This window comes from Eupeodes corollae, chromosome 1 (assembly GCF_945859685.1).
Source record: "Eupeodes corollae chromosome 1, idEupCoro1.1, whole genome shotgun sequence".
Lineage (NCBI taxonomy): Eukaryota > Metazoa > Arthropoda > Insecta > Diptera > Syrphidae > Eupeodes > Eupeodes corollae.
This window is the reverse complement of record NC_079147.1, coordinates 88,998,745-89,013,739: the sequence shown is the minus strand read 5'-3', so window position 1 is coordinate 89,013,739 and position 14,995 is coordinate 88,998,745. Positions and strand designations below refer to the sequence as shown.

The 14,995-nt window shown below is 33.7% G+C and overlaps 1 protein-coding gene across 1 annotated transcript in view; it reads left to right on the top strand.

The window, feature by feature from the left end:
* The window catches only part of LOC129941702 (serine-rich adhesin for platelets), a 426,963-nt gene that overhangs the window by 389,574 nt on the left and 22,394 nt on the right, over positions 1–14,995 (top strand). The window contains exon 10 of the mRNA XM_056050403.1: positions 7,738–7,809. Within this exon, the coding sequence (XP_055906378.1) occupies positions 7,738–7,809 (72 nt within the window). The remainder of the gene's footprint in view (positions 1–7,737; positions 7,810–14,995) is intronic.

Here is a 14,995-nt window from a genome sequence, read left to right as displayed (position 1 = left end):
AACGTTAATGTGTCGGTCTGAAGGATTTATTTAAACACCCATTTCCCGCCATCCCTATATTAGAATCTTATCTCCTCAATATACCTTAATACCCTTACCTCAGTGCCTGTATCCTCACATGGTTTCCTCTAAATAGTCCTGTTGAATGAGTTTTTTTCCACATGATTGCTCACAACAAAAGGACGATTAGATATACACGAGCGCTGTTTTTATATACATATTATGTTATATATACTTTACCCACATACATGTAAAATATATTATATAGATAGAAGGATATATGAATGAACATACATAATATTAATAAAGGAAACAGCCTATTTATAGTCACTTTTATATAATATCATATCATCATCTTCATCATATCAACATTTTCAGTTCGAGATTATGTTGGCCATTTAAGGACTAAAATACTCGTGCTGGGATATAATACCTAAAGCGAGAGAGCTTTGGCATTTACTTGAAGTATGCCAAAGCAAATATACGTATGGTAAAAGTTCAAGCAATTTAATAAAAACAATACAACAAAAAGTTGGTGGTTATGGTGACCATCTGTTGCGCATTTTTTTCTTATTTTTATTTGTTTACTTCCCATAGAAATTTATTGAAATCAATCCGGTTTGTAGAATTACAAATGTTGACTTTTCTCAACGTTCAAGCCCCTCGATTCTAAATAAAATATTTTTAGAGAGATGTCTATGCGTGGATGAAAGGACTCTCAAAAGAATTGAGTTGGTGGTTTTTTACCAAAGCAATTTAGGTTAACCCAAAATATCTCACGAACCACTAACGCTTGGTAGTTGAATTAAATTTGATATTATAAACTGTAAAGTGATTGCAAGCTGATATAATTTTGAGATTAGTTTCAAATTAACTTAAATAAAAAAAAATCAAAATTATCACCTCAAGTATTTTACGACCAAAAAAATAATTTTATTTTCAAAATTATTGTATGCAACGAAAAATAACATATTCAACATCTATTAACATTTTTATAAAATCGAATTAAAGTTTTTTTTTACAAATAATAAAAACCTAAAAATCATTATTAAAAGTTTGTAAACATTGATTTTTGACACCAACATCATCTTAAAAATTTAAAATATTGTCTTCAATCAAAAATACAACAGAAACACAAATTTTCAATAAATGCTACTAAAATCGGTAAATATATAAAAGCCCGTAAACAAAAAAAGATTTTTAGTTAATTATTTAAATTAATTCAACTGACAACTTTTCTAAACACACGAAAACCTATCAAAAGCTGATAAAAAATGATTTTCGAATCTGGTATTGGAAAACAAAGACTTCAAATTATTTATCCCACTCAAAATGTTATAATGAATATTTTGTCAAAGTTTTAAGAAAAACGAATTGACAGCGATTTCTGACCCCAGCTTCTTTTTTATTTTAGTTTTAGCTTTGATCAAATAATTAACAATACAAATTATAAATGGGAAATGAGTGACGTATAATTTATTGTTTCAAGAATTTACAGAGGCTAAAAGATGTCCGTCATTATAGGCTTTTCGGTCGATATCTGTATAAACACATTTTGTTGTAGAAAATTTAATCATCTTTTTTTCTTATACACATTATTTCAAAGCCGCTTTATATTCGATGTACAGTAAAGAAATTGTTGATAATCGTTAGTATAAGTCTGTCTTTTTTGGCAATCAAAGTCTAACATTTTTAAAAAATAAAGTGTCAAAAGACAAAGAATTAATTTTTGACGAAAAAGTAAAAATGGTTCCACTTACTTCATAAATGAACATTGAAACAAAATTTGGCATTGATATTCTTGTAATACTTACTGCCTTCTGCCATATCACATATCATCTGTGTCAGGTAATGCATATGAGGTCTCCCCGAATTCTTGCCGGTTCTGCGTCAAGTTTTTTCTCTGGCACTCAGGTATTCTGCCATCTTGAATAAAATAATGTAACTTCTTTGCTTGTTTGGCAATAGGGTGTTTTGAATTGACAGCGACCTCTCTTATGGTGGTGATAAAGATGTTGGAGAAAATTGAAAAATTCTATAGTAAGTCTTGCTTATTTAATATTGCATTCGGCTAATGTTACGGACACATGTATTCACACAGTTAACGGCTTATTTGTGAGAGAGGTGGTATTTTTCCATGTACTGTAAAGTATGGACTCATAAAAGTAGCAGTTTTCACATTTTTGACAGCAACACTTTAGCATCTTCGTCTCTACTTCCACACTTTCTAGGTACAGAGTAAGATCGTTATTCACCGCTATAATCTGCTATCCTTAAGGGTCAACTTGATCAAACATTTGAGGATCTTTGTTTTCTCGTCTTTGTTGATACTCAATCTACCTTGGTTCCAATCGCTTTCCAAAATTCTCACCATACTTCCAGAGTTCTCAAGCAAATATCGTCTACATAGCTAACAAACAAATAAACACATCTTTCGAAACTCACTGTTAATCGCGAAGTCTTAAAATACTTTTATTTTCCGATCAAGCCTTGTAAAGTTGCATCTTTGAAGGTAGATTTGAAAATGGCATTTAGCTCTTTGGTACACTTCTCGTTCATAAGACATGCCAAATAAAATCTCGATTTACATCAAACCCTTTTGAAAATTAATAAAGAGAAGATTAAGAAGGAAACTAAACTCCATACCTTGTTCGGTTATGATCCTTTAGGTGTTGTTATAACCTACGCCCAGAAAAACCTTAATGTCATTGTGTATAATTTCAAACAATTTCTGAGTGAAAGTTATACATGCGGTGCAGACCTCGAGCATCAAATTTAATAACCACTTTTCATGAAAAGGTACTGCTATTATCTAAAATTGAAACATTTTCATTTTATAACATAATCATTAAATAGGGTCACCACAAATTCAGTATTAATCAAAAAGAATATGTTAAATGAACAAATCATTGGGGAATCTTTCATGACTGTTGGTATTTTATGTCGAATGAGTTTATTTTAAAAGTAAATACATTCTATAAAACATAATACATAAAAATAATGTACGTGGTATAAATAATTTGTGTTTTAATCAATATCATATCAAAAGAAATACAAATTACTTATACAAACAAAAAACAATAAGAGCAATTAGAGATTTTGTTAATGATAGGTTTGTGAAGGATTGATTAGTAGAACTTGTGAAAAACACATCTCATTTGCTAAGAAGAATGTTTTCAGCCCTTAAAATGAAAACAATTTAAGTATAACACATTCAAGAACATGGTATTTCAATTGATAACAAAATTTCAAAAATTTTTCGGAATTTGGGTTTAACTTCTTTAAATACGAAAAAAATTGTAAAACAATTAAGATTTATTTTTATAGAAAAACTTAAAATACATTTTAATAAACCCACAAAAAGAGTTTGCATTGCAGCTAAATGCTAAATATTGCGACAAAAGTCTGATTTTGAAAAAAGAGGCTGGGATAAATATAAGTTTGAAGTCAATAACTTTCATTGTTCTCAAGATACTTGAGACGAAAGCCATTTTAGTAAATACGTTTTAGAGATATTTGAGTTGAAAACCAGTTCTTACATGTTTTTAGTAACATTGTTTGAAGGTTTTTATTTTTAATCAACAAAATTAAGTTTGGGTTTTTCGAAGAAGTTTACCATTTGTTAACAACAAAATAAATGTATTAAACTATAGGTGGCGCAACAGGTCGAAAGAACCAGGGCCTCCTTACTAACAACTCTCAGCCATTCTTGTGTGCGAGTAATGTCAGAGATGGAGAGTACCTATAGTTTTTAGGCGGGATCCGAAACGCTCATTACAAAATGAAAAGCACTTTTCATGACCAGAATAGTCTTAGAGAGGCTCGCAAGAGGCAGTCCCTTTAAATATTGAATCCAAAAATTTTAATTATTTGCAAGTAAACCAATTGTTCACTTTTTTAATTGCTATAGTAAGAAAACCAACCATTATATTTTTTGAAAGACCTTTCTGTGTCTTGATGTTATTTTCTCTAAACAAAATTTGTACATCAACTTACGAACATACATAAATGCACGTTCACACATTTTTATAAAAGTCTTTGATGTACATAGATGCAAGGGACTTTCAAAAGTAGAGAAATGTCTAATAATAGAAAGTTAAGAAAACAAAAAAAATTGATGTGGGACACATCCCTAGTAATTTAAAATGGCAGATTTAATAAAACATTATTTTTATTAAACTTTTAAAAAATGTTAAGAGATATAAGAAATTTATATCATTAAAAGTAAGAAAATAATTATCAGCTCAAGAAATACCTCGAAGATCGAAAGCTTGTCATTGACCGACAGTACGGCTTTCTCAACAATAGGTACACCGAGCAGTGGGGTAATTCCTTGTTTCAAAGAAATTGAGATTATTGCACTTATTGTCAGGGTCCTTAGTGTCGAAATAAAAGGTTTTTAGAAAGATGTCTGTGCGTGCGTCCGGAAGTCGTTTTTTCGCGACGTTTTTTTCGTGGTCCATAGCTCAATAACCAGAAGAGATATCGATTTCGAATAAATTTTGTTATACAGATAATAAGGCAGAAAGCGATCTGAAAAAAATTGTGTGGATGGTTCTTTTACCATAGCAGTTTGAAAAAAGGTGAAAATTTTGGTTACCCCTAATATCTTACGAACCAAAAACGCTAGAGACTTGAATTAAATTTTATATAACGTGATATCAAAGAAGTATATTTTTTGAAAAAAAAACCATTGAACGATTTTTTTATAAATAAAAAAACTGAAAAAAAAATTTGTCAAAGTTCAAACTTATTTTATCTTATAAAAAATATAGTTTTCCACATTCTGAAAAATGTTGAGAAAAATCGAATTGACAGTTTTCTTACAAAAAATAAAAATTAAAAAAAAATTAATAAAAGTTGGTAAAAATTGATTTTCGAAACTTTGATATATTGGCTTTAAAAAATGATTTTCGACTCAAATATCTTTTCAAAAATTTGAGATAATAGGTTTGAACTAATTTTAACTTATAAGAAATATTGTTTGCAAAATTAGAACAAATTTTGAGAAAAATCAAATTGACAGTTTTTTACAAAAAATAAAAACCTAAAAAAACATTACTCAAAGTTGGTAAAAATTGAATATCGATCTTATCTTTTCAAAAACTTGAAATTTAGGCTTCAAACTTATTTTATCTTATAAAAAATATAGTCTTCAACATTCTGAAAATTTTTTTAATAAATCGAATTGACAGTTTTTTTTTACAAAAAAATTAAAAACCGAAAAAAAATTAATAAAAGTTGGTAAAAATTTACTTTCGACTCAAATATCTTTTCAAAAATTAAAAAATATTGGCTTCAAACTTATTTTATTTCACAGAAAATATTGTTTTCGATATTCAGTAATTTTTATATACAAATCCAACAGTCCGTTTTTTTTATAAAAAATTAAAGCTACAAAAAATAGTACCCAAATTTGTTAAAAATTGATACGAGTACATATAGACAAACTTTTAAGCAAAACAAATCGACAGACGGGATGGGAAGTTATCAGTGTAGGTCGCATCCCAGACTCTTTTTTCGAAAGCATTCGATAGGGTTTAGTATCAAACACTCTTATCAAAAATGCGTGCTTTCAGTTTTATATGAATCCCTCCTTCCTTGGATTAGTAATTACCTTTTGTATCGTTCAATACAAGTAGTAATTGATAGGTTCAAGTCTGAAAACTACAAAATAAATGTCGTGTTCCCCAGGGCTCTATTCTATCTCCAACAGTCTTTCTCATTTGTATTAATGATCTCCTGTCAGTGTGGAGTTTAAAGCTTTAAAAACGCAATGCTGTTTTATTAAGTTATAGCGAGATATGCCCCCTTTTTCATTATCCATGGATGGCAACTGCATGAGACTCAACATCTCTACATTCTCAGTATTTACATCACTGACCAACGCCTGTGGAACAATCGCATACACGATGTCGCCAAAAATTCAGTAAGATGTTTGGGTTTTCTCAGGCAATGCTAGAAGAGCTTCTAACCCACTGATCTGGCTGTTATCTTCAAGACTTATTTAAGTCCATAGCTTGAGTGTCACTCCTATCTCTTGGCTCCTTCAACTAATTTAAGTCTCTTGGACAGCATTGAGCGTAGAGCATTTAGATTTATTGCAAATAATACCATCATAGGATCATTTACGTCGTGATTCTTGTCTCACAATTTGTTAACGTTATTCTAACTGTCTATGCTTTAGAGAAACAGCCAGCTTCATTCCTCCCATTAAACAGTTCAACCGTACTGCTTGGGTTTCTAGCAATGCTAATCGAGCCCAACTTTTGTCGTACAGTCAAGTACAGAGATTCGTTCTTTAGACGTACTACACGAATGTGGAATAAATTACAACACTCTGTCCTTCCAGTCATTGCAATATTAAACCAATGTGCAACGAAACCTGGTTTCAACCGCTGCGCTCTCTTCCTTTCTACACGGAAAGAAATACATTGCGAATATTAAAATGTCAGTATGGGTGTGAACGCAATACTGTATGGCTTATAGATTTCCATTGGATAAAAAGTTGTAAGCATAGTTAATTTGGCCATACTGTGAATAGAGTAACGTCGACTATAGTTATAGCCGATACGCCAATGCCAGTATGGGAGTCAGGCCCATACTGACTGGCGGCATTTACAATACTCCTAGCAGAAAAGTCTATATGTTATTGTTATTGTTACGTTCCTTATACTTACACTATTGACAGCAATCAAATAAGGGTATCGATTATCACGCCATAAATTATTGCGGGAAAAACTAGTAGCATTGCAACATCTCCGATACAGTATGGGGCTGAAGGCAATGCTGTCTCGTCAAACGTACTATGCGCCCTTGTGTTACAAGCAAAGATTGTGGTAATTTACAGTATCGTACATAATCCCATACTTATAGGAGTTGAAGCTATACAATCGATACTTTTTTAGTATGCGACTCCAAGCCACATTAGCATTTTCATAATGCCATACACTTCTTTCCGTGTAGTGCTTACACTGTGTCCTTACATAATAAGTCTAGTAATATCCCCTTATTATTATAAACAAAAAGAAGCGTTACATTTGAACCTAAGAATACAAAGACCGATTTTTTGACAGATTCTTAAAGCCATTTAGATTTTTTTATTAAGATCTCGGTTTATGAAGGAAAATAATCGATTGAATCATGTTCTTATAATCTATTTAACAGTGTCCTTAGTCTAAATTTCTGTAAGAAAATTTACTTTAAATCTTATAAAAACTAAATCTTTCCTGAGCTATTGGTCTTTGTGTCAATGTTTCATTAATTTAAAATCTCATTTAACACATTTAACATTTTATAATTAGCTCCATAATCAGCACAAGGCCAAAATTTACCTTGACTTTTTTATTTTTTTAAATCCTGGAAAATGTTTGAACAAAAGAATACTTAAGTGGTATTTAAAATTGATTTTAATATTCAATGGAAATAAATTATTGTCCTTGAATATCCGCACTATACACAAATACGTTCTCTTGCACCACACAAAAGCGACGACGATGATGATGACACCCCCTGTCATCATTTAGTAGGTATCTCTCTCCCATTCTCTGTTAGCCCCAGCTTGAGCCTGAAACTGAGCATCCTGCATTATTAACTTTTTTAATATTAAAATGTAATTAACTCATCCTCCTTCGAGTGAAAGCTTACAACTTGTTGCAGTTTCTTTGTGTTGTTATGTATTTAATATTCTTTCATTTTTATAATTATTGTGTGTTTCCTTTTTTGTGTATCTTTCAGAAATCGAAGCCGTTGAAGCTTGTAAATGGCTCCGTGCCGCTGGTTTCCCACAGTATGCCCAGATGTATGAAGGTAAGTCTTAACAATAAAAACACCCACCATACCAAAGGCATTAATTTAAGGAAGTTCAAAAGTAAATAATTTTAAAAAACAAGAAACCTACGTCAGAGCATCATATGAGGTAGTTGTCCAATGTCCTGTCCATGTCCATCTACTTTATCTTTATACTTATAAACCTGACATTTTAATCAGAGAACTTTTATGAACTTTTTGTGTTTAATGAAATAAAACAAAACATTAAACATACTCGTCTCGTATATCCTCTCGCAGCCCAGCAAAGGGAAAGATAATTGAATTCATGTTTTGTATTGCGAAAGTTAATTTTGTTTTAAAAGTCCCGACGAAAGCGCCTTCTGCATCATCGCCGAGTGTCCTTGATTTGCGTTGCATCACACAACCCATCGCCACCTTGTTGTAACATCAGTGGGGTAGTCATATTCCATACATGTCATTTATGTCAAATGTATGTATGTAGGTGGCGCTACAAGTTTCACGTGCCGTGTGTACTTTACAATCATTTGCAATCTATCAGGGAATCATTTTTAATAGAAACTTATTTTAGTCGCATAGTTTCCTATCCTGCATATTGTGAGTGTAGGTAAATCCTTGGCTCCTTTTTGCATTGTTTTGCATTGCATCGTGCACCAGGTAGGTTTAAGTTTCGAATCACACATCTAGGTGGCAGTGTTATGAATATGAAATGTCATTTAAGTACTTTTTCTTCTTTTTGTTGTTGTGCGCGGTTTATTAGAGATGACAATAAAAGGCTTGTATGTGAAGATTGAAATAGAAAGTATTTAAAAACGCCAAGTATTGAAAAAAGAAAACGATTTACTTGTGGGTTAGGAAGCCATTTTGTTCGGGCATAATTGACTGAGAGAGTAAAAGACACATCCACCCTTCCACGTCAAAATGGCCGACGATAAACGACCGACCGACGACAGGACGATCCAACGGAACATAAACCACCAAATGGATCGATTGGATGTTGATGGAAATTGTGAATGATGCAATGGGGTGTCCTGTATCGTGTGGCGTGTGTTTAATTTTGTAGGTGTAGGTATACAGGAGAAGAGTGTTCTAAAAATAATTCCTTATGGTTATGAGCTTGTGCGACATGAATATTCTGCTTGCGCCTTTAGCTTGTCTATTGCTATTCTAAAATTTACGAAAGCCTTTTTGTTGAATGAAAGTTGTTGTTTTTCTTTTTGTGACGTTTTTCTGTTTATACCCTCGTGTATGATGAGCTTTGTGTGACGTGGGCAAACGACCCTCACCCTTTTAGAGTGTTGTGTTAAAGTTAACATGAGCAGAAGCACTCGAGTATACGAGCATTGAAGACTCTTGGAAGGGAAGTGTATTCGGGTAGTTGCAATTCGATTGACCTTATAATGAATTAAATTATATAACTTCTATGAACGTTTATAAAGGTACATGAAAACGATAGGGTGTGAATATTGTGACATACAACAGAACATATATTTCAAAAAGTACCTTATGATCAACGGTTTTTATGCGACTGATGCTAGTCAAAGATTTCATGAAAGAATCTATCTTACCTTTAGATAAATGATTCTCAAACGTAAGTTTAACGAATTATTAAAAAAATATTACTTTTTTATTTTTTCATAACACTTGTATGTTACTTTTTTGTTTGATATGCAAAATTTCGTTTGTAAGTATTTTAATGTCGCTTCATCTGAATCTGCCTGTCGATAATGAAATAGCTGACAATGTATACTGATTAATTTTGACAGACTTCAAGCTAATGCAGGAAAAACAATATGGCTATGGATGAAGTGTCCAATATATAGATCAATACGCACAACAACGCCATCTATGAACAGATAGCGTATTTAAAATGGGTCAAATAGAAGTTTAATGCCATATTTTGTTCATGGATTATGGATTAAAAAATTCCTTTGATTACACAATATCTTCCGCAGCTCAGTAGCACCTTCTGTTAATACAAAATGTCCACACTTTTCTTGGCAGTTTTGGGCTGTGTGTTATAAATTTGAGCTTTTATAAAAATTGTATCTTCACTTGAAGTGATTTCAATTTAAGTAATTAAGTTGTTCTTAACTGGTTCCAATGGTGCCTTAACTCCACCATCCGCATCAAACTGATACAACCTGTGGCTTCTTGCCAATAACTTATACAACAGTCTTGTTTGTTAACGTACCCATTTAAATGAAAATATGCCTTATCAGAAAAGATCAATTTTCTCCTAAGAACTTTGTTCAATTCAAGCTGCTCTAAGTTCCAAACTCCAAAGCTAGAATAAAGCTATTGGCCATGAAGCAGTGGGGCTTCATAATTTTATAACGTTGTTCAAGAGCATAGAAATGAATTTCGGTCCATGGAACTATGGTGTTAGGTCTTTTCCTAAAACAATACTGTCATTGAATCAACTCCCTCTTTAATTTCATGTGGGTAAAACTTTTCGTAAATAAACAAAACATTGTTGTTTTCTTTATAGGTGCCTGGACAGAGTTTCAGCTCCTCAGGAGTTTGATGCTCTGTCTGACTCCATCCAAAGAACTGCTGCTTGTATCCTCACACTGAAAACGTTATTATGGGCGATTTCAATGTTCACAATTCTTCGTGGCTTCTCCACCTGAAGGAATGTGGGCTGAGATTTTTCCTGAGTTTAACCATACAGCAGAAACTACATTTGACTTGTTTCTCACTTCTGATCCTGATAAAAACATTATCAGTGTATTGAAGCCTCTAGGTACATCGGACCACAGTCCGATCTGCTGATTTTTCTTGTCAAACAAATCCAGTTAAAGGAAGAGCTTCAAAGAGAGCTGTTTGGCAGTACGAGAAAGCCAAGTTTGACTGGCTTAGTAATTTCTTTAGAATCTTAACTGGTCACTATATTTTCTCGGTAGTGACATAGACTCCAGTGCAGATATGATTACTTGTATTGTTCATCTGGGAATTAAAACTTTTATCCCGAATAGGTTTAAAATTATTAAACCTGATGTTAATTTATGGTTCGGTTCGAGCTGCAAAGAGGTTATCAAGAAGAAAGTTCCAAAAATTCAAAGATAACCCAACTGAAGAAAACCGCAAAAGGTTTAAGCAAGCTAGGAAGGCCTGCAACGCCCATATTCGAATGACCAAATGTTTGCATGACCAAAAATTAAGGCGAAAAATATTGCAATAAAAAAAATACTTCGTAGGCTTTTCTTCTTCTAGGCTCGTTCCCAATAGTTGGAAACCGCTTGTATTCAACCAATCCCAAAAAAGTCGAATCTTCTTCTTCAGCAAATTATCGACCAATAGCACTAATGTCCCTTCTTTCCAAGGTCATGGACACGCTGATTAATTATCAGTTTAAGGAATATCTTGAGGAACAGAAGCTTCTTAATGACCAGCAATACGGCTTTCGTAGCAATAGGTCCACTTCTTTACATCGTTTTTGATAAAATAAGATTATTGAACTTGATATTTTAAAGACAGGTATGATAAAGTCTGGCATCTAGCTCTCTTTTCGAAATTGCGTGCTTTTGGTATTGACGAATCTCTTCTTGTTGGATTAGAAATTTTATTTCGAACCGTTCAATACAAGTTGTTTTGGATGGATTCAAGTCTGAAACCCATAAAATAAATGCTGGTGTGCCTCAGGGTTCTCTTCTATCTCCAACACTCTTTACTCTTTCACATTTTCAGTAATGTGAAAGAGTGCTACTTCTAATCCAAAACATTGTTTTGCTGACGATATCACTCTTAGGTTTTCATATTTGTTTCCAGACTCACAACCCTCCTCTTCGGATGTGGAACTGCAACGGCAAAATATGATTAGCTCATTAAATTCGTACGTACACAGCATTGTACAATGGGGAATACAAAACCATGTTTAATTTAATGCTTCGAAAAGCCAATGTTGTCTTGTATCCTTAAAGCGATATATACTCTCTTTGCCACTATCTATGAGTGGCACTTGCATCAACGAAACTAAACATCTTGACAACTGAAAGATGTCTAGGTTTTTGAGAAGATGCAAGAAAATGTCTCTCCGTCTAATCTGGATAAAATCTATAAAACATATAAATATGTACGTTAGAAACTTGAATATAACTCTCATATCCGAGCTAGTGCTCCAGTAACTTAATTAAGCCTTTTGGACTTCAGTTGGGTTATCTTCCAAAAAAACTTTTAAAATTATTTTTGAAATTAACTCGATTACTTCATTCAAACATCGTCGTAAAGTTTCTTGTCTTATACTTTTTACCTTTATTCCTCCCCTTAAACAATTTAACCATAATACCCGCTCTTCTAGGAATGCCCAACAATTTACCCTTGAGCCCAACTTCAGCCGTATTATGAATTACAGATATTCATATTTTAGCCGTACTACGCGAATGTGGAATGCCTTGCCACGTTCTATCTTTCCCTATCATTGCCATGTTCAGACATTTAAAATCAATGTACACAGACACCTTCTATCCCAACCTTCCCTATTTTGCTAATGACTTCAATGTGTCTTGGGATTTAAGCTATACAAAACCCTTTTAGTTTTCGCTAATTATAAAAAAATACAGAATTACAAATGTTGAAATACATCTTTTGTCTGTAATTTGGGGGTTATGGTACTTTAACATTGATGTTGACAATATCGCGTTGATTTTGAGCTTTATGGCATTTTCTGCGAAAAAGGTTTTTGGACAATTAAGCCATTTTTGGGTGGTGTTATATTTTTAATAAAAATAAATAAAAATAAATGGGGTGGCGCAACAGTCCGTTGTGAACCAGGGCCTAGTGACTTACAACTCTCAACTATTCCTGTGTGCGAGTACTGTTGTCAGGAATGGAAGGGACCTACAATTTTAGGCCGAATCCAAACGGCTTGTTTGAGAAAGCACCTTTTCATGACAAGAATTACTCTTGAAGGATTTGTCAATTCCTCGCAAGAGGCAGTACCCGCGAAAATTTTTTTTTTTTAAATTAAGCTGGCACAGGCAGGGATTGACCCCAAGACTCCTTGCATGACAGTCCAACGCACTAACCATCATGCCACGGGTACTGTTGTAAAATTTTTTATATTTTGCCAATTAAGGCCAAACATTTGTTTTTATTTAAAATTACATAAGACCCAAAAAGGGCTTATCGCCCAAAAGTTCGCTAATGCTAATGCTAATAAAATGTTTTGGGTGCTAGGACATTTTTAATTTAGGTGAATAGACTTTACGCCGTCGGCCGCCGGGAATAGATGTCAATTTCAAAATAACGTATAATATAAAAATAAACCATTTCCCCCTCCTTGTAAACACTTTTCTTGATAATGCTAAGCTGGATAACTCAAAGAAAGATAGAGAGTCTCAAATCGAGTTTGAGTTTTATATTTTCTATCACATTTAGTAGTTACAAAAACATCTTGATATTTAAAGACGAAGCTCCTATCGAGCCTAATGAACCTTTTTAATAGATTTTAGATTTTCTGGATTACGAGTTAGGTTGATTGTGTTCGCCTCCCCCTTCCAGGATGTTAAACATTTTTGATTCTACCTGTTTTTGGTTTTACCAAATCCCTTAGATAACACGGTTATATTTCAATACATAGTTGTTAAAAAGTTTAAAAATGCACTTAACAAAATTATCCACTCTTGCCTTGCAAGGTAAACACATTTTACGTCATTAAAAGTTTTTTGAATCCATATCCGATGCATATTTAAGTGTTTTCTACTTGAATACCGTCCAAATTAATATTTTAATTTGATGAAATACTCAATTTCCAATATGAGGACTCTATTGATAAAATAACCAAATAGAAAAACTTTTGCAATTATTTACCAAAATCCAATCTGAACAATAACTAATATACAGAAATTGATTAATTTAGAATCCTCTATCATTCCTAACATCCATTTCATCATCACAAGTTCTCAGAATGCTCAAATGCAAACCAACAAAACAACAACAAAAACAGCTAAAAAAGTTGCAACTAGTTTTAATTTCCACATCATATTGTATGGTGTACAGATAGAGGTTAGGTTTGGTCATATAGACGTAGCCAGACGAACGTTTTAATTAACTTATTCATCATCATGTCTGTGCCTCTATATAAATTTTGTTGCACACCCAGTTTGAGGAATGATGATGGCAGTCAGAACGTCCGTCGTACTCCACCATCATAGACCAAAAAACCAAAACTCATCATTACGGAAGGCCACAAGTAGAATTTCATGAAATCCTACTGTGCTTTTTGAGCTAGAGCTGGGGCTGGAGCTGGCATAGCACATACTCGACTCGGACCTACCTATAAACCAATAACAACAAGTGATGCAGATTGATGTGGCTCATAAGGCCGGCCACCGCCTCCTCATTGCCTTGCATCAGGAAATGTTAACCCAAACATATGAGTGGTTGTCGACTGGTTCCACATTGGTTAATTAAGGTACAGATTCATCATTTTAGTGGCGATAGTTGGTATTGGCATTGAAGTGCTGCTAGAGAGTGAGAAAGAGAGAGGTGAATGCGCTGAGGCAAGAATTTTTGCAAGCCCGCAAATTAGGAAGCCGATCATACTTCTAGCTTCCAAGGTCGTCGTCAATGAAAAGGCTTTACCCTGGGCAAACCTTTAACCATCATTACGATCTCGCCTTGCGGGTGAGGCTGTTTAGTTGTGCTCTTTTTGTTTTTGCTGTAATAATTTGTGCCTCTAAGCCACGCGAAGAACCAAGCCAAACCTGGTCGCAGGATAGACATCATTTGATTAATCCATGCAATCAATCTGGAATTCCCTCGGGCGAAACATTGGTCTCCGATGCGAGTCACCCAGCCATCCAGCAAGCAATCCAGCCAGCCAGGCAGAGCGTGCGGGCTTGAGAGTAGTTATGTCACATAAAATGCCGATCCCTCTTCTCTGGATAAAGGTATTATGTTGAATGGTACGTGCGGTCTTAAGTCGTAAGTCGCAAGTCGCACGTTCGAAATGTGCGCACGCATATTTCCATGTAAAGTGTTTTTTTCCTGCGTTGTTCTCGTCGTCGTTTTGTATGTCTTTTAACTAAAAGTCCCCATATAGCCATCAGACAAACGTGCAGACGCAGGCAAATTAATAAATCACAATATCGCGGGTTTCCTGTGAATTTGGTTTCGCTTCCCCAACCAGCAACCAACAACCATCTCGAGCAAAGACTCAAGAAGCTATCAACACCAATGTTATGTTATTGCGTCGCTGTCGCGC